The sequence below is a fragment of the Sorghum bicolor genome, chromosome 2, assembly GCF_000003195.3.
Source record: "Sorghum bicolor cultivar BTx623 chromosome 2, Sorghum_bicolor_NCBIv3, whole genome shotgun sequence".
Classification (NCBI taxonomy): domain Eukaryota; kingdom Viridiplantae; phylum Streptophyta; class Magnoliopsida; order Poales; family Poaceae; genus Sorghum; species Sorghum bicolor.
The window spans coordinates 66,666,174-66,685,791 of record NC_012871.2 but is presented as its reverse complement, the minus strand read 5'-3'; the positions used below and the strand labels follow the sequence as shown (position 1 = coordinate 66,685,791).

At 44.0% G+C, this 19,618-nt stretch overlaps 3 protein-coding genes and 2 long non-coding RNA genes across 9 annotated transcripts; 3 read left to right on the top strand and 2 right to left on the bottom strand.

Annotated features, from left to right (window-relative positions):
* Positions 2,351-4,016, top strand: LOC8074164. 4 transcript variants are annotated; one of them, XR_002449785.1, is made up of 3 exons: positions 2,351-2,974; positions 3,157-3,273; positions 3,631-4,016. XR_002449785.1 is itself a non-coding variant. In XM_021452610.1 (2 exons), exon 1 carries the CDS (start codon positions 2,564-2,566, stop codon positions 2,930-2,932), a length of 369 nt encoding a protein of 122 aa, XP_021308285.1. In that variant the 5' UTR covers positions 2,351-2,563; the 3' UTR covers positions 2,933-2,974; positions 3,631-4,016. The 4 variants fall into 4 exon arrangements, 3 of the variants coding, with proteins under 3 accessions (XP_021308285.1, XP_021308286.1, XP_002462788.1); XM_021452610.1 differs by lacking the exon at positions 3,157-3,273; XM_021452611.1 differs by lacking the exon at positions 3,157-3,273 and having other exon boundaries at positions 3,553-3,633.
* Positions 3,804-5,014, bottom strand: LOC8077217. Its single transcript, XR_002449786.1, has 2 exons — positions 4,501-5,014; positions 3,804-4,412 (listed from the first exon to the last, which is right to left on the bottom strand). It is a non-coding gene; the product is annotated as an uncharacterized LOC8077217 (long non-coding RNA).
* LOC8074163 (U11/U12 small nuclear ribonucleoprotein 31 kDa protein) lies at positions 6,876-7,969 on the top strand. Its single transcript, XM_002462741.2, has one exon. The coding sequence runs from the start codon at positions 6,980-6,982 to the stop codon at positions 7,790-7,792; it is 813 nt and encodes a 270-aa protein (XP_002462786.1). The 5' UTR covers positions 6,876-6,979; the 3' UTR covers positions 7,793-7,969.
* Positions 9,624-14,938, bottom strand: LOC8074162 (protein NLP1). Of its 2 annotated transcripts, none has more exons than XM_021453869.1 (5): positions 14,734-14,938; positions 13,625-14,411; positions 13,363-13,410; positions 12,192-13,077; positions 9,624-11,296 (listed from the first exon to the last, which is right to left on the bottom strand). In XM_021453869.1, the coding sequence occupies exons 2-5, from the start codon at positions 14,378-14,380 to the stop codon at positions 10,413-10,415; spliced, it is 2,574 nt and encodes an 857-aa protein (XP_021309544.1). In that variant the 5' UTR covers positions 14,381-14,411; positions 14,734-14,938; the 3' UTR covers positions 9,624-10,412. The 2 variants fall into 2 exon arrangements, with proteins under 2 accessions (XP_021309544.1, XP_021309543.1); XM_021453868.1 differs by having other exon boundaries at positions 14,759-14,937.
* LOC110432866 lies at positions 15,080-16,258 on the top strand. Its single transcript, XR_002450156.1, has 2 exons — positions 15,080-15,189; positions 16,103-16,258. It is a non-coding gene; the product is annotated as an uncharacterized LOC110432866 (long non-coding RNA).

Below are 19,618 nucleotides of genomic sequence, written 5' to 3'. Positions count from 1 at the left end.
CAACAGTGGGGAAACTAACCTGACACCAGTGTCACCTCGTCCCAAGAACAACAGAAAATCACTCCTGCAAAAGCATCATGCCCTTATAAATTCAGTTATCACTCTTTTCAACATGTCCCGCCGATATATGAGATTCAAAGTAAACTAAGAGAATTATTATAAATTTTGACGCATTTTGCAATGAACAGATTCTGCATGAGAAAGTTAATTACATTACATTATATATAACTCTATTGTTTCCTCTGTGCTAACAGTGTGATGGCCATATTTTTAGCTTTGGACTTTTCTAGAAACACATCCCAAAAGTGAACCCACATCAAACAAAAACCAGTTCTGGAATTGCTCTCCAACCTCTCAAACTAACTCTTAGTTTGTTAGAGATAACATTCTAGTGATCCCCAGAATATGGTATTTCCGCTGAGAAGTCCTTTTACTTACCACCAACTTCTTGAAGCCCTCTTGCAAGACCCAGGAAGGTTAAAATCTGAAAAAAAAAACGTCCAAACCCACTCTACCCTTTGCTTCTGTCTCCACCAACAAGGGATTATGGTCAGACCCAACTCATGTTAAAGATTCTCATCCCCTTTTACTGTATAGGATTTCCGAGTGATTGTACTATGCAAAGGATACATAGACCTTCGACTGCTCTTTGCACTTGTTGGTTTTGAAATGCTCGTTACAATAATTGACTAGTTGGCCCAAACTACAAACCAACTGGAAGCCTATATGGCCAATACACCCAACCATAAAACTTCAGTACTACTGTTCTAGCACACTGAAGATAAGCAGGCAGTCTAAATTTTGTGCACATTACAATAGGTACACATCCAAGTCACAGAAAGCTCGATCTAGGGAGGAACAAGGAGAAGGGAGGAAGGACTTACTGGATCTTGGAACGAGGCAAGCGGCCAGGCGCCGGATCTAGAGAAACAGCCAATCAAAAGAGAGGGTCAAGAAACTCAAACCCTAGCAAGAGGCACTGTTGCATGAGAAGAGATGTTGGGCTCACTGTTGGCTTGACCAAAACAACGAGATGGCGCCACAGGAGACGGGAAGCCGGGGCAGAGGAGACGGGATGCCGGAGCGGAAGGCGATGGGATGCCGGCGCGTCGTCGATGAGATGCTGGGGTGGCGTCGACGAGATGCCGAGGTGGAGGCGAGTCGATGTGATGTGGTGGAGGCGACTCGATCTGGATGGAGCCCGGCGGTGGAGCTTGGAGAACGCGAGCGGCGGCGGAGCCTGGAAACCTGGGCGGCGTCGCGAGGGGAAAACCTGGCGGCGGCGTCGCGAGGGAGCCGCGCGGCTCGCGAGCGCACGGGGTCTCCATGGGGAAACCCTCCCGAGCCACTGAGTCGTGGATTTGTTCCCCGAGTAAAACACAGGGAAGCGGGCCGCATTCCTCGAGTTCGTGGGCTGCCAAATGGTGCATAATTTTGGCCAGGGGGAGGCTGGCACGGACCTGATTAGCCCATGGAAAAGGCCGGGATCCCTGCGGGATCGTGGGCTGCCAAAGAAGCCCTAATAGAGGAATTCCCCGCGGGGAATCGGGGATCGGGGCCCATTGCCATCTTAAGGCAAGCGGACGGGTTATGTTAACAACCCGCCCCGCCTAGGGATGAAAACGGATCGGATCGGTGCGGATAATGTCTTTTCCATATCCTAATCCGCTTTTGTTTGTCGGATTCGGTGCGAAGCGGATAATACACGGATGTGGATGTGGATACGGTTTTTTTCGGTAGTCGGAACTGGTACGGATATGGAGCGGAGACGGATCGGAGACGGATTTTAATAGTCGAGTAACATGTGCATACATAGAGAATTATATGCTTGTGAAGAATTTATTTAGTACAGAACAAGAATAGACAATAGATAATAATCTTGCACTGCATTCCATATTGTTGCTCTCACACTAATAATTAACACTTAACATGATATCTTCACCAAAAAATAATAAGTTATTAGCCAATAAATAATAGCATCTAGCAAATTTTTTAATTTAAAAATTAGAACATTAAACAACCACCTCATAAAATAAAAGTCCTCAACTAACAAACTTTTTAAAATCCTAAATTCTTTAGTCTTGGAAGAGAAACCTTCGGATATCCTATTTTAAACATCGGATAATCCGCATAAAATTTGCGGATAATCCATATCCGCCGGATTTTACCTATTCCATATCCTACCCCGTATCCGCAGATAATTGGATTCGGATTATCCGTATCTGCACGAATGTTAAAAGTTCTTCTCCATTTCCTCAAAATTCGAATTCGGATCGGATCGGTTCAGAGAATTATCCACACCACTTTCACCCCTAGCCCCGCCTACAATCTGAGTAGTGGCCGGCCCATCTCAGCCCATGCCCCCACTGGCCACTACCGCTCTGTTCCTCCAACCATCCGCTTGCGCCCACGCGCTCGCTCGTTGAGCCGTCGCGACGGCCGCGCCCTCTAGTCGCTCGACGAAACGCCGCCGAGCCACTGACGCGTCCGCTGCACGCGTAGTCGCGCTTCCATCTTCCCTCCGCCTCGCCGCAGTTCCCATCCGGAGGGAGGCCACCGATCCATGTCCGTCGCCAAGCGCTACGTGCTGCGCCTCTTCATCTCGCTCAAGTACGTGACGGCGAACGTGGTGGACCGGCAGAGCGGCCGCATCGTGACGACCGCCTCGACCGCGGAGCGGCCCCTGCGAGACGGGCTGGAGTGCGGCCGCGCCTGCAACGCCAAGGCGGCGGCAGCCGTCGGCGAGGTGCTCGCCATGCGCCTCAAGGTGGACGGCCTCGCGCGGGAGCCCATATACGCCAACGCGGAGAAAGAGGTCGCGAAGAAAGGGTTCAAGAACCAGACCAAGGTCTGGGCCATCCTCAACGCGCTGCGCAGTCACGGGGTTAACCTCCACGTCGACGACGATGGCGACCACAGGCCGCACGTCTGAAACAACCATCAGTTCACCAGTTGGTTCCTCGAACTCACAAAAGTAATAAATTTGAGCGTGTTGATTGTTACTCTACGTGCTGTTATATGTTGTTTCAGTAGCATTGCCCTTGAAACTCTCAGTTAATTGAACACTATCTAGCTTTCTGTGTGTAGCAATATCACTACTGAAACTTCTGTGTAATCTTCTACTTTGATATCATCTAACTCTCAGACCACTTACAGATATCAGACAAAGGAGGAAATAAACCAGTACTTCACCAAAAGGTCATGCAGGATAAGTGCCCTATTGGGGAGGAAATTGACACCTAATGGTGTTTTGGTAGTCAAAAGGGAGCACAGGTTTGATAGATACAAAAGACCCAGTAACTGATAACTTTTACTTGGTAGCAAACTGCAAACCACAGTTAAATTACAGAGCACCTTCGCAAAACATGGTGCTGTGGCAGCAACTATAGCAAGACCCTCACAGGCCCTAGAATTGCTGTCATAACTTTACTGACTAAGTGCCTCTAGGTTCTTGTATGCTTTGAGCTGATTCAAAGCACTATCCAGTAGAACTTTCTTACTGCCATTGATCACTCTCATTGACTGTTTGAGCTCACTCTTGGCTGCAATCAGCTCGTTTTGCAGTTTCTTGATCTTCAGAACATCCCTGATCTTCTCGAGGCCCCTGATCTTCTCCTCAATGAATTGTAGGCTGTCATGGTCTGGCTGAACTCCTGATGGTACCAAAGCCCAGGGCATGCCATCTTGTAATGGTGGAGCAGAGGGTGTAGGGTGCCCACCTTGTGAGCTGCTTCCTAGAACCAATATCATTTTCTGCAAACAAGTACAGTTGTTAGTTTCAGTTTTGGAAATCATGCTTAAGGAGGAACCATGGACCGTTACACATAGTTAACCAGTCTATGTCTGCTGCGCAGCTTTGTCAGATTTTGACATGGTTTTGTAGTCTAACGCCATTTAATCTTCTGATAACGTGCTTTGATCTGTGTCAAAGCACTTTCATTCTATTCGGCATACTGTACACGTCGTAGTCGAATGGATATCAAAGTATTCATATTGAAAGATATTCATCTAGAAAATTGACATCTTGTTGCCATTCATTTTCACTCTACTCTATTACCATACAGCAAGTACCTGTTTGTGATCCTCGGTTGTAGTATCAGGGTACACAACTTTGACATTTTTCTTCGTCTTCCTCTTCAACCAGTGGCAAATCTCTGTTGGGTTCACCTTTCCAACCACCGTGACAATCCCGCTGTTGACATCCCCCACAGAAGTTTCAGCTCCTGTGTCACAAAAGAAAAACCTTTGTTCTGATTTGCAGAATCTATATAGAGTGAGAGGAGATGAACAGCTAGTAAGGATGTACTACCACTGAACCTCCCAATGGACGCCATGGCCTTCTCCACCTTCCTGACGCAGCCAATGCAGCGGCAGTGCATCTCAACCTGGAACCTGAATCGCCTGGACGCCTCCTGTGAATGGAAGAACCAAATCCATCGGTCACTCCTGGTGATGGTGAGAAAAGCATCAGCAGAGGAATAACAAGGTGAAGCCCCTCACTGTCGCCATGGTAGAGTCTCGAGCTTCTTCTGTGACGCTGTTCGCCGGCGGCAGCGATCAGAGTCTAGAGGCTGGATGTGGCAAGGGTCTCTCGCTTAAATAGGCCTGACTGGTGAGCGGTGAGCGTGCGGCACTAGTTGCTTTGTTTGTTGGTCACCTACCAGTTAATGGGCGGGAGCGGAGTTCCATGCAGTTTTGTGAATCAGAGGAGCCACCGGTTTTTGCATGCTTGACTTGGCCTGCTGGCCGTTCACAGTTTCACACTAGTTGGTATTTCATTCACAATCTTTCCTGTTACATTTTTTTTTTTGCCCCGACGAGCACGACTACACGTACAACGTATTTTACTGAAGCACTCCAAGTCGAAACCCAATGGTTAAAATCACTCGTTCATTTATGTGACCAAGTGTTCCTATCATACGTAATCGTTATCAATGTGTATAGTTATTTGGGCAAGTGGAAAAGATGATCGACAACTCAGGCTTTGTTTAGTTCGTGGATTCAGATGTTTTATAGGATGTTGGAATGAGTGTTTGGATATTTATTAAAAAAACTAATTATATAATTTTGTCTGGAAACCATGAGATAAATTTATTAAGCTTAATTAATCTAGCATTAGCACTTGCGTGTTCTGTAGCAATTATAACTAATCACAAATTAATTAGGTTTATAAAAGATTCGTTTCGCGGTTTCCATGTAAATTTTGCAGTTAATTATTATTTTTTATCTATATTTAGTGGCCCATGCATGTGGCCAAACATTCGATAAGATGGTATGAAAAGGTTTTGGTGGGAACCAAACATGGTCTCACTCTTCTTCGTGTCATGAGTGTTACATCATCGTGTTTAGCGATCATGTCCTTGGTTTTTTTTAAGGGATGGAGGGAGTATGCTATGCCACGAAACTTCACTTGATTTCCATCTGGCATGATATATAGTGGTGGTAATTATTTACAATGGCCGTGCCCATGGGAGTGCAACCCGTACGTCCGTACAGGCCCCCCAAGATTACAGGGCCTCAAAAAATAAGTCCAGTAGTAGAAGGCCCTATGTATTCTACAGAGTAGCAGAACCTAGTTGGAGTATACGGCTCTACGCACACGTCCTTTGGTCTCCTATCTAGTCCGCAGCCCTCGCGGCGACTTCACGTGCGTGGCGACGGCGCGACGCTTCATGTCCATCAGATCATCTCGATTGTCTCCGGCCAACGCTCCTGACTGCACCACCGATTGGATATAAAAGGTCTGAGGCCAATTTAGTTAGCAAGCACTTGCAAGCAAAGGATATGCTTATTGATGTTGCTATTGAGAAAGTGCAAGGGCTAATTTCTTTCTTCAAAGGGTACAGAGAAACTGGTTTCTTAGAAGCATTGGAGGCAGCCAAAGGAATTGCACTTGAGCTAGATATCGGCACAACATTTCGTAAAAAGCGAGAGATTAAAAGAAAGAGACAATTTGATGAGAACCCAGATGACACAAATGTTGCCGCACAGTCTCCAGAAGATTTATTTAGAATCACCTATTTTGTTCCTATTGTTGATCAAGCTATTGTCTCGCTTACAAGAAGATTTGAACAATATCAGGAGTACCAAAAGAATTTTGGTTTCTTATTTACTTCTGACTCATTGCAGTCACTGGATAGTAACAGCTTGAAATCTTCTTGTGACAATCTTGAAGCAGTCCTTACAAGAGAGGGGAAATCTGATATTGATGCCAATGAACTATATATAGAGTTGAGATTTCTTCAGGATTTCATTCCAAGAGAAAATATGGGTCCTCTTGAAATCCTTAAGTTTCTAAAGCGGCATGATTGTTTTCCCAATGCAGCTATTGCATATAGAATTTTATTGACTATTCCTGTGACTGTTGCATCAGCGGAGCGGAGCTTTTCTAAGTTGAAATTATTAAAGTCATACTTGCGCTCTACAATGACACAAGAAAGACTTAATAGTTTGGCTACGATAGCACTTGAGAGTGGATTGCTTGAGAAGATTAACTATGAGCATATTATTGAAGATTTTATTTCAAAGAACACCAAGAGATTGATGTTATTCAAGTAGATTAGTTCAAAAGGTACTATTCTTATATATTACTTTGTTTTAGCTATAATTGGAACTTTGATACAGGCCTCACTAAGAGCTTCGAACAGGGCCTGTAAATCTGACGGCACGGCCCTGATTTACATTGTAATCGTGTGAGAGTTTCACTGTCCTTGGGTTTTTTACACTTCTTTTCCCATTTTTGTCCTGGGTTGTACTAACTTGTAACCGTGTGAGAGTTTAACTATCCTTGGGCTGCTTTGTAGCAGAATCTGGCCCGTAGAGATGAAGAATCTGGCCCAACAGAACAGAGCAGAGCACAGAGCCTTAACCTGGGAAATTTCAGAATTTGGGTCACCCGAGATGAGAAAAAGGTGGAAGGGGAGAACAGAGAGACCGAACGGAGAAGACCACGAAGCGGAAGCGCAGCCGCAGTCACGACATGTCTCGCCGGCGGCGAGGCGGCTCCGACTCGGACGGCGAGGACGACAGCTTCCTCTACCGCTACCCGCTCCCTTCCGCCGCCGCCTCAGCAAGCGCCTCAGCGGGAGGCGGCGGCAAGCCCCGGGGTGGGGGTGCGGGCGGGGGCTCGGGTGGCCTCGCGCCGTCCAAATCCACCGTCTACGTCTCCAACCTGGACTTCGCGCTCACCAACTCCGATCTCCATCTCCTCTTCTCCCGATTCGGCCGCGTCGCGCGCGTCACGGTCCTCAAGGACCGTGAATCCCGCCGCAGCCGCGGCGTCGCCTTCGTCCTCTTCGTCAGCCGGGAGGACGCCGCCGCCGCGGCCGCCGAGATGCACGGCAAGGTTCTCAACGGGCGCACGCTCTCCGCCTCCATCGCCGCCGACAACGGCCGTGCCGCGGAGTTCATTCGACGCCGCGTGTACCGGGACAAGTCGCGGTGCTACGAGTGCGGCGAGGAGGGCCACCTCTCCTACGAGTGCCCCCGCAACCAGCTCGGGCCCCGCGAGAGGCCCGCACCGTCTAAGAAGTCGCGCCGCGGTGGTGGTGGTGGTGGCAGCGGCGGGCGTGGGCGCGGTCGCGGGGGCGAGGCTGATTGGCATTCGGATGATGATGAGGATGCTGCTGCCGCCGCGGCGTTCGAGGACGACAGGTGGGCGTCGGTGGTGGATACGAGGGGAGAGGAGGAGAAGGCGGCTGGGAAGGAAGATGGAAATGGAAAGGGAAAGGCGGCGAGGAAGGAGAAGAGGAAAGGCTACTTCAGCGATGAGAGTGATGAGGACGACGACTAAGCTTTAGTGTATCCTGCTAAGTGCTAACTAAGCTTCAGTGTATCCTGCTAACAGTGTTGCGTTTTGACATAGATCTAATGTGAGTTACGTGATCAACAGCTTTGTGTTTGAATCCTAGATTTTCAAATTTCAGAAGTTATCTGATGGCTGATTACTCGTTACAGATTACTCGTTACAGACTTGGTCCTGTCACTGTATTTGTTTCCCTGATTATTAAGCTTATTATTGGTCTGAACAACACCCCTGGTTTGGCTACTATGAATTGTTGATAAAATGGCCATCCAAAAAAGAAATAGTTAATCATTTCTCAGTTTAGGTCTAATATAATCAAAGGCTTTTCAGAACTGCTGGTCATCATGCTTATTATATTGCCAGTGCTCTTACTTCAATATTTTGTTAAGGATGCCATTTTTGCTTTTAGTAGCTTGTTGTCAGTTATAAGATTGTTGCTAGCTGTGTATGCTTACTACTTGGTTCTCAATTACTTCTTGTATGTCACTTGTCAGTAGATTTTTGTTTCTTTTCTCTCTTCTGATTAAATCTTCATATACCATTAAGGTATGCTTATCGCAATGTATCACTGTGCCTACTTCCTAGGCTGAGAAGGGACACATAAAGGCAGTGTAGTGTGCCCAGCTTTTGCTTAACTTATGCAATCCAACTATTTTCAAAACAGCTCGATTCTTAATACATCATTTTCTGTTAGTTCATTTAACAAACTGACAATATTCATTCAGAGTTCTTACTTTTCAACATGTGATGAAAATATTGTGCTGATACCCTGTGTTTCTATTGCAAGCTATTGCTATTTCTAGTGGATCACAGGGCTGTTTTAACTTCTGTTGATACAACAAGAAGTGCTACAGGTACTTAAATTGATACCTCAAAAAAGAGATGAAAACATCTCCATCTTGAAAGTTGAAACATTGTTAAATCTTGTAACACTCAGGCTCTAAGGTCTGCAGTATGCAGCTAAACAAAGTTGAGCATGCCATTTCTCTTGTGTTCTCGTTAGTTGGTTACTAAATCATCTTGTTTATGGGTAATGACCACAAACATTGTTGCAGTAAAAGAAAAATCAGCATATCTACAGGTACTTTTCAGCTGAGATTGGTTGGAATATAAAATGTTGAATCCTTTGCCTTAAACTTGGCCAGCAACTCTGTCCTGTCAGGAATGTCTAGGTGCTGAATGTTTTGTAGGTATTTTCTGCTTTGGAAGAAAACTGCAAATCTTGAGTTGTAAGGATGGACTGCTGATGTCAGCACTCTTGACTGATTAGGTTAGGACCAGTAATATTACTACTTGCGCAATACTTTTGACATTTGAGGGCATGAGTGATGAATCATGATAACCACACAACTGGCCAGTATTCTCCAGGGCATGAGAATAAGGCAAGGAGAAAAAAGGAAAATACACTAGAGAAATCTGTTTTTTTTAAAATTATTTTTTAAATTTTTTTGTATTGTTGCTACATATGTAGTGTATTAGTTTCCTCCATCATTCTGCCATCTTTGGGTATTGATGTCTCAATTCTAGAAGCAGATTATTACTCCCTGCATATGAGATTTGCATGATGTGGTTCGCATGGTGCCTTCTGCTATTTGACTGCTGGTTCATAATGTAGAGGCACATTTTGGCTACATATTGTATTTTAAGCTACACATATTTTACCCATGTACATTTAATTTAGTGAGCCAGCTATGTTGTATTCTCTGTTCTTGCTGTGGTGTAACTTGTATCATTATCAAGGGAAACATGAAAGTAAATGATTGCCGATTAACTTTAATTAAATATGTTGACACCAGTCACATCTGTGCTGCCATGCTGGTTATTAGAATAGTGGCATAATCCAATCTCTATATTGATTCTTGGCAATTGACATACCAAGTGGTTCACAAATGGGAGCTTCTTAAAAGGAAAACAATCTATAATGTCTACAGCAGCAGACATTCTTTCAAAGAGGCCCATAATGTAGTGTACCATACAATGTTTTCTTTATTTTTCCAAAGGACAAACAAATTCAACAAACTAATTTTCCTATCATCCTATTTCTAGATCTAATCCTTGCTGCAGAAAATTGCAATTTCAGAAGCAGAATTTCATGTCCATTGAACAGATCAAGTTGGTCACTCAGGCGATGAAGGAATGCTGTGACCTTAAGGGACCATTGTGGCTGATCAATTATCAGAAAGAAGCCATCAAGGATTGTTGCACATCAGTAATCCAAGAACCAAAACATACTTGGAGTTGGAGCAAATCTGATTTGTAGATATGCTTCACCCTATCACCCTATTAATTCAATCAATTGCATTGTCATTCAGAGATTCAGGTTCATCAGTGAGTATTTACAAGCAATGCATGCTTACTTCGGTTTATCCTAATTCCTAGAATTGACTTTCCCGTGGGCAAGTACTCTTGTTTGATCATCAGTTCCTAACCTGAGCAACAGATCAAAGACTAATCGATCTAACAGCAGAACTGGGACGTGGTGACACATAGTACATTGCACAGGCTATCAACCCTGGATTCCTGGAATCTTGGTTTCCTCTGCATAAAACCAAGTGATCTAGGTTGAATTCTGATTAAACCTCACAAGGTGGTGAGGCTCATACTGTTGTCATGACAAACCAGTGTGACCAGTTGTGACCCTTGTAGCTGGACTAATAGCTAAATGAACTGAAATTTTGATTGTTTGGATATCTGCTAGTTTGTATACATGAAGGCACTCCTGTAGATCTGCATCACATGTCATCAAGACCCATTCTGAATCATCATCCAAGTACTTTAAAACCAAGGGGTTTGTGTCTACTATACTCAAACGTTTTGCTATCTCATGCTTCAGTTCTTGAAAATTGCACTCTGGATTCAGTCTGAATCTCACCTTTTCTGAGCCAAATGTTGCCTTTACTCTCATATTTGCGTCTGTGTTCTGCTTAGGATTGTGGGATGACGGGCTTGGAGAAGAATGATGTCCACCATTAGCCTTTTCAGTAACATCCTGTAGAAGATCAATTGGAGCCTCATGAACTGAGAAATGCTCATATAATGAAGGGTTTTCTGTTTGCAGAGTCTGAATAGAGCTGTCTTTCACAGGATTTTTTGACTTAATCAGATCAATTATACCCTGTTGTGCATGTTTTGTTGCACCACCGCTACATGAGGGGCTTGACTTAGAACTGTGGCTGCAAGAAGAGTGTGAGTGTGAAGTTGATGGCACATTGCTACTTGACTTGTGGGGTTGGTGCTTGTTGAAGTCAGTGAGATTGCTCTGGTTAGTTGGAGGAACCATGACACTTCCTGACAAATTGTTGTCAGACGATATTGAGGTGTTTGTGAGATCCTTGTACAGGGTGTTTAGCTGGAAAGCTGTCTCTGCTCCATGAACCGAATCAATGATCTGTTGAAGCTTTCTTAGAGAGTGGTCTACCTTCTTGATCTTTCGCGATGGCCAGCGGGTTATACCATGCTGCCTGCATATTCTTTTGAGGGTCGTAGGGCACACTGTGGGAGATAAAAAAAAAAGTTAGTATGTTTGCAACCAGATCAAACCATATATAAGCATGCTGTCATAAAAAATGCTATCACAACCTGGAGATGCAATGAACACATGATAAGGATGCTGTCTGCCCCTTGTCTGGAAGAAATAATTTTACCTATGTTGACTCACGAAGCTCTAAATCCATCTATTCTAATTCAGGAAAACATCATATCATGTCACTCTGATAAGTTAGTTTATGGGCTTATTTTGGAATGGATGTCTTCCTACGTGTATGCTACAATTGCCATCATGATAAGTTAGTTTGTGGGTCTAAGGGTGAGATCATCATATTGATCATTTCATAATTTCTATGTAGAGTGTTTTATTTTATCCGGTTGCTTTTTAACTGTAAGCAATGAATGAGACTGTATGAGGTCAATTCAATTCTAGGCTATGTGCACTGTTTGCTCAATCAGCCAGAAACCATAAGGTTGATCTGCTCGCTGATTTTTTATATTATTATTTGTTATACAGTTCTTGAAAGTTGACTTTCTGCTGTGCTGTACTTGCATTATGTCTCTTCATGTTCATGTGCTTTCTATATATGGGCCACTAGTCTTGCATTATGTCTCTTCATGTTCATGTGCTTTCTATATACGGGCCCTAGTGGACTAGTAGTATACTATACATGGAAAGGAAACACAGATCACGATAAGGCTGATAAGAATGTTCATCTTCTGACTATGGGATGCATGTGATGGTTGACCTTCTGATGGGAAGTAACACTATATTATTGCTTAATCAGATTAGCATGTTGTCTGCATTAGTTGTACCGCTATAATTAAATGACTGATGGTATCTATGGAAGCAGTAAACTATCCTTTGCTGAATCTTGCATTTATCTGATGATTCACTCACCTCCAAGGCTCCTTGCTGCATCTTTCAGGCTACCAGCGAAGTACTGTCGAAGAACCTGCAAACTAACGGTCTTCTCGGCCTTTGTACGCCTTTTTGCCTTGCTGCCTTCAGCAGTTGCCTGAACACCAGATAGAGATGGACCCTGCCCCCCAGGTGAGAACATTCCATGCATCCGCAATGCAGCTAGCTCGGATTCTTGCTGTGAAGTTCCTGCCAGACTTGTCCAAGAGGCCTCTCCTCTACGATCTGCTGATTTGCCTCCAAAGGACAACTCCTCAACTTTGTCCTTCCCCTGAGGAGTAAATGAGTTCAACTCGTTCATTTCCAGCACCGCTTCGTCTTCCATCTCTCTATCTGTGACCACACGTAGGGTCTGGCAAACACCACGCATGGTGCTTGACAAGGAGTCCAGCACTGTCTTCTGCTCCTCCAGTGCTTCACAATCTGTTGGCAGAAAGAATTCCAGCACGAAGTCTGCTGTCCCAGTGCGTGTGCACCGCAGTCGGATTGCCACTGCACCTTTTAACTTGAAGATCTTAGCATGGTGAGACAAGGGGTATTCCAATTTGGTTGAGGATCCAATGTCCGGCAAGAAGCATGGCTGGTTTGTTGTGAAGGCCTTCCCTGCCACCCCCTCCCCACGCAGCAGGTGGTGCTCTGAGCAGGCCTCATGGAAGCCCCGCATCTCGGCTTCATTCACAAAGCATGCTTCGTCAATGGTGGAAATGCAGTACCTGTAGTTCTCGTCAGAATGTCGGCTGCCTCTTTTCCCTTGTTGAGCGCATGTGACCCATGTCTGAGCTAATGGCAGCTTGTGGGTCAGGCAGGCTGCTCTCAGGACCTCCAGTATCTCTGGCAAAGCATCTTTGTAGGAAGCAGTGCTGAACTGATGGATAATCAATAAGAGTGGCCATGAAGTCATGAGTGAGAAGATGTAAGCATCGCTGTTTCATGTCTCAATAATATCTTATACACTTGCTTTATATTTGTGCTAGGGTAGGTAAATAGAAACGTGCAAAGTTTTTTTCTTCACCAACAAGCAATTTAAGTAGATTTCCATATCATGCCTACATTAAGTTGGAATATAGAGGTCCTGAGATTCTTATTTTGGTAAAAAAAAGAGTTATTTGGCAAAATTCAAAGCTGCAACACTAATTTCTTTTCTGCTCACCTTTATGCGTGGAATGCTCGAAACTTCTGTACTTCTGAGATTAACTGCCTGCAAAGACCCTTGTCATCATTAGGAAACCCCAGACCTGGAAACACTATTGATCTATTACAGTAATAATTGTCATGCAGGTACTTCAAGGTGACATCAGTGGCCAAACTGCTGTTTTCTTTTCCTGCACTAAGCTGGTGATTTTTTTCTCCTAACCTAACACACTTGCTGTATACTCTGAACTTTCAGGGGCAGTGAGATTGAGGTCTCATACCTGGAGAGCACTGCAGATGGTGTTGAGCTCAGAGGTGAAGTTGAGCTTCTGCCTTGTCATGATCAGCTCGATGACGCCCAGGCAATTGTAGCTTCCTTTCTCGAACACTGGCAGCCCCATGGTGCCGTGGACATCGAGGTACTGTGCATCCCTTACCCTGGGATACTCGTAGCTGGTGAAGTACCTGATGTCCGGCGACCACTCGGGGAGCCTGCCGATGAAGACCCTCCCTGGCAGCCCTGGCGTGTCCCCTGAATTGACGTCGGCCGAGAACTGGTACTTGGTGGACACATCCCTGAACCGGATGAGGCTGTCGGAGCGGTGGTCGAGCGTGAACGGCTGACCGCTGGTGGTGAGCACCAGCTTCCCGTCGTCGCGGTTGACCGGCACCCAGAGCTGCACGAGGACGTCGCCGTCGCTCTGCGTGTCCCGGATGTAGGACAGGGCCTGGCTGAACCGCTCCCGCACGGAGGAGGGGCTTGCGCCGCCCGTCTGAATCCACCAGCTGGCGTTCGCGGTCGGCGCCGCCGTGGTCGTCGTCACTGTGGTGGCTGTCGCGTCAGCCGAGAAGAAGGCCGAGGGTGGAGAAAACGCTACCGAATTGGGCGAGCGCGAGACCACCTCGAGCCAGCCGTTGTCGCCGGACAGTAGCTGCTCAAGGAGATCCAAGTCGACGGCGGCCCCCGCGCCTTCGGACGTGGTGCGTGCCACGGAGATGCTCGGAAGCTGCGGCTGCGGGTCTCCTCCCTCTTCCATGCAGACGCAGGTAACTCTCTCCCTTCAGGACCTGCTTATTACACAGTTCATCACGAACGCACTGCATCAGTGGTAGCTATGATCTTGGTAACGATAACAACAACCACTTGGGCATGCAAAGCCAGAGTGCTTCACTTCTGTTCTGCTGGAAATCAATAAACAAGGTTCCATGCAGATCTTGGGCTAGGAAACCATGGGAGACATGGGAATCCCTGGGAGATTTTTGTGCTATAGCCATGCGTGCCTTCGGATTGCAGGGTGTGGGTGGTAGGGAAGAACACATCATTTTCAATGGAAAGCAAGCAGCGAAAGAGATTGGTAGAGAGACTATAGAGAGGTAGCAAGCAGCTCACTGTTAATCACACGCCCGGCGCCTACCTTCTTGTCATCAAAAAGGGCTCCCGTTCTCTCTTCCTCCTGGTCCTGGATTAGCAAGGTGCTAGCCTCCACCAGGTAGCTCCACGCTGCTCAGCTCAACTCACCGCCGGAAAAGGCTCGGTGCTCCACCCGAGCATCCTGCTGCTGCTCTCAGCTGCTGTGAGACGGAAAGGAGAACAAGAAATTTGCTTGGCCTGGCCTGTGGCTTGGTTTTGCCCTTCTGTTTTCTGGTGTTGTCGTAACAACAAAGGCTGTGGGGCCACCATGGCAATATTTTGTTTTTCTTTATTTGTTAGAATCTTTCCCTCTCACTGAGGGCCCAGCTGCACCAGACCGCGCAGGAATCCAACCAGACGTCCATGTCCATACCCGCTTCCATATATAAAGTCAACTTGCAAGGGGTGATTATGCAGCTTCAGGAGCATTCCTTGGTAAGAAATCCTCTCGTTCACAAACCACGGGTGTTTTTTGAGATTTTAAAAAAATTGTGGTTTGCAAACAGGAGGAACCGGGGACGGCTGTTTTTCACGTATAAACAATTACTTGTTGGTCTGAGTCCCAAACTGTCTATTCATGCGGTGGTAGATTTTGGGAATTTTGTAGAAAAAAGTAGCTTGTACTTGTAACTATTGTTGAATAGCTCACACATTCATTTGTCAATTCTGATTCGGGGGCCACAGGCATGACCACTGAAATGCAGGCAACAGGCCTAACCTCAGTCGTGACAACATAGAGGGGGGATCAGGGGTGGTGTATTGATTGGAGATTCTAGCATATATTGGTGTAGGGCCAACCAAAAATTGTCCTCTCTACTCAAAGAAAGAAAGGCAAACCACAGATTCCGGGACAACTGTTTCAGAAAAGGTAGAGTTTTAGTATGTAAAATGTCCCCACTACCTGGCCATCAAACACATGGTTCTGTCTAAACGAAAAATTCATAGCAGAAAAAAAAGTTTATTCTGATTGTCTCAACTTATTATATGGTATCATTATCTTCGCTGTTAATGGTTACCTTTTCTTTTACTTTGAAACAAATGAATGGATACATTTGAAGTTATTATGCTGTCATCTCGTTTGTTTCTAATTATATGTCAAGCTAAAAGGAACCACCTTTCCACATACTTATGTAAAAAATGTTTAGACACTTCTGGTAACACGCTTTATGAGCTCAACAATATTCCTAGAAATCATAGAAGCACTTGCTTTGTTAAATATGATTTGTGCATGCTCCTAGGACTGCATCTCGTAAAGCTACATGTGTACGGTCAGATACTTGTCTATTTGGGATTGGCTAGTCTTTTAATTTAATCGCCTTTGATCTTTACTCCCATTTATTTTCTGCAGTTGTTTACTTGGGGAGGTGAAAAAGTACGAGTTATTCCAAGGCTCTTGTGATCAAAGATCAATAAACTAGCAACATAATTGTGGTTTGGGGTGGAGATACATGTGATCTGGGTACTAAAGTCCAATTTGAAAGGTTAATCATATGATGGAGCAATATATTTTTATTCCCGAGGCTGTTCCAGTTTAGGAACCCTGCTTTAAATATTTTCAAGACGTTACTTACTATTTGTACTAACCGTATTTTGCTTGATTCCTCCCATGTGAACGTGTTTCTGCGTCCTGATCAGGAAGGAACGCGATAAAATAGTGTGTTGATTCACTATTCCGTGACATGTACAGGAATCTTGATGCCTCTTTGTGATGCAACAAGGCAGAACAGTACAGGTGTAGTAAATAGTAATGTAATACAAGCCTGGCTTTTTCATATTAACTTTCAACATTTTTATTTCCTTTTAGTATTCTAATGACACTGTTTTCAGGAAATTGGTATGGGTAAGTTACACATCAAGGTTAGTAGTTTACACTTTACAGGCCACAGTTTAGTTTGTACCTGCTTTCAATCTGGTTTAATCTAGCATGGAAGCAGTCTTTTACGGTTTTACCTTTGGTGTCTAGCCTGTTTTCTAGTGAGTAGTGACAGGATATCATGCGGTTGTTTAAAGTTGCCAAACTTGTTTGCGCACATTGCTTGGCTTTATTGGATGAAGGCCCCCAAAAAATTTTGTAAAATTTTTCAGATTTCCCATCGCATCAAATCTTTAAACGCATATATGAAGTATTAAATATAGACAAAAATAAAAATTAATTGCACAGTTTGGTTGAAATTGATGAGACAAATCTTTTAAGCCTAGTTAGTCCATGATTGGACATTTTTTGTCAAATACAAACGAAAGTACTACAGTGTCAATTTCCTAAAAAATTTTGGAACTAAACAAGGCCGAAGAGTAGAAGATACTAGTTGGAGAGTGACATCAATGATAAAGTGCAAGGCACCAAGAACGCTCATCTGTGAGGGGTACATACCTTGACATCATCCAGAAAATAGAACAATTGGAGTGGCCACTTTTCCCTGCTGGCTTTCCCTTTTTTTATATTGGTTGGGTCACTGCCACAGAGCCCATTGCAAATACATATATGTGCTACTTGCTCATTGTTTGACCAAAAGCTTGTGTGTTCTGTAGTGGCGCCCCAATATGCCGTCAGCACCCCTCTCCACCAGCTGGGGAAGTCTTGTTAATTCCTGCCAATCAGATACCGTTTTGGGCCTTGTTTAGTTCACCCTGAAAACCAAAAAGTTTTCAAGATTCCCCGTCACATCGAATCTTGTGGCACATGCATGAAATATTAAATATAGACGGAAACAAAACTAATTACACAGTTTAGCTGTAAATCACGAGACGAATCTTTTGATCCTAGTTAGTTCATAATTAGATAATATTTGTCACAAACAAACGAAAGTGCTACAGTACCGAAAACTTTTCACTTTTCGGAACTAAACAAGGCCTTGGTTGTTAAATTCTCTTGTGAGTGGGTCCCAGCTCTAGGGCCACCTAATTTTTTTTTAATTAAGAAAGGGCCACCTAATTTTTGGGTCCCATGAGGAGTCATCGTCACTCATCACCACCATGGGATCCAGTGAACATGCAAATCTACATCAAGCGTGCTGTTTTCTACTAGCACTTGCAGCATCAGTAAACACTAGCGTGAAATGTTCACTCTCTGTCACTCTCTGTGCATCTCTTTGCATGTTCATGTATGATTTGTCAAGACTCAAGAGGCCAATATCACTCTCCTTGATATTTAGTACTCCCTCCATCCCAAATTGTAAGTCGTTTGACTTTTTTTACTCCAAGTTTGACCACTCGTCTTATTCAAAAAATTTGTGCAAATATAGTTAAATTTAAGTCATTCTTGAAGAACTTTTATTAATAAACCAATACACAACAAAAGAAAGTGATATTTTGTACAAAACTTTGAATAAGACGAGTGGTCAAACTTGATATTAAAAAAGTCAAACGACTTACAATTTAGAATGGATTGAGTAGTAGTTTTTCCTATCAGTCTGATAACCTTGTACACAACAACAATAGTGAGCACCTTTTTTAAAAAAAATGCCAGGAGTTTTAGTGTATGCTCAGGAAGGTGGAGCCCGGGTAGGCAATTTTGACAGGGAACTTGGCAAAGAAGTGGCCGATCTGTCTGTCTGAGGGGCTCACATTAATTATTGAGACATGCAACAGTGTAGCACGTAATCATGGATACTCGGAATCTGACAATTAATCTGAAATCGAAATCTCGAGGCTGTACTGATCTGCATCGAACCATGGGAAGTTGAATATTCCAAGTCAAGGAAGATGGATTCATCATTCATAGACGAGTATAATGCCGTCTTTGCTACGTGCACCAGGAGCAGCATACACGGTAGGTAAGGTAACCCATCAGGCACGAGCACGAATGCATGATGATGGAGCTCTGAAAGCAACGGCCTCTGACGTTCGCCGGCGAATGGAGTGCTTGGAGGCTGATCGGTTTGGTCTGCTTAATTGTTTGTCAATTACTGATGTCATTACCAAGTGTTTCTCTTTTTTTTCGTTTATAAAAAACTAAGTGTTTCTTCTCTCTCTCACTCTCTCTCTGAAACGACTGATGCTGTGAAATGCTACCAGGCCAGAATATATGCCGAGGAACTGCTGCGCTCTCATCAGCAAGAGGGAGGAGAGAATCAGGTCAGAATTGCCCAAAAGTTTACTGATCTCCCACAGAGCGCGTCATGCAAGCTATTTTCTTTGAGAAAAAAATCTACATCACCTCCTCAACTATACAGTTAGGCTACTTCACCCCTAAACTATAAAACCGAATAATCTAACTTTTCAAAAATGGTCAAATAACCCCTTAAGGCGGTTTTGGATGGTGGTTTTATCTTTTTTTTTAAATTTATTTTTGCTACGTATTTGAAAAATCACAGTAAATCATAGAAAAATCATAAAATGAAAATTTAATTTTATTGGACAACATATAATATGACATGCTTTAGTACAAAGTTTTTATTGTAGCTTTAGGTCTATGCTTAATTAATTGGAATAATTCATAGGTCTAAAGCTACAACAAAAAATATTTATTAAAGTATATATTATATTATATGTTCACTGCGTAAATCTGCTCATGTGGAGCCCAACAAAATTAGATTTTTTATTTTATATTTTTTCTGTATTTTACTATAATTTTTTAAAGATTCAGCAGAAATAAAAAAAACAAACCGACGCACTAAAAACGCTTGAGGAGGTTATTTGACTGGTTGGAAAAGTTTAGAGGGTAGAAAATCCGGTTTTATAGTTCAGGGGTGAAGTAGTCCACCGTATATAGTTGAGGGGTTATGTAGACTTTTTTCTCTTTTTTCGAAAAACAAAATTATATTTTTCATCGGGTCATGCAAACTGTGGTGTATTAGCTCATGGTTCTCATGTTGTCCTTTTTCTGACTATAGTGTAATCTACAGTCCTAACATTTTTGGCTTTA

Excerpts from the sequence above, each read along its gene's own strand:
- LOC8074164 (XM_021452610.1), top strand. The coding sequence starts at position 2,564 with ATGTCCGTCGCCAAGCGCTACGTGCTGCGCCTCTTCATCTCGCTCAAG.
- LOC8074162 (XM_021453869.1), bottom strand. The coding sequence starts at position 14,380 with ATGGAAGAGGGAGGAGACCCGCAGCCGCAGCTTCCGAGCATCTCCGTG. Across the intron at positions 13,411-13,624 it reads CCATCTGCAGTGCTCTCCAG|GCAGTTAATCTCAGAAGTAC; the intron begins GTATGAGACCTC and ends GGGTCTTTGCAG. Across the intron at positions 11,297-12,191 it reads TGCAGCAAGGAGCCTTGGAG|TGTGCCCTACGACCCTCAAA; the intron begins GTGAGTGAATCA and ends TATCTCCCACAG.
- LOC8074163 (XM_002462741.2), top strand. The coding sequence starts at position 6,980 with ATGTCTCGCCGGCGGCGAGGCGGCTCCGACTCGGACGGCGAGGACGAC.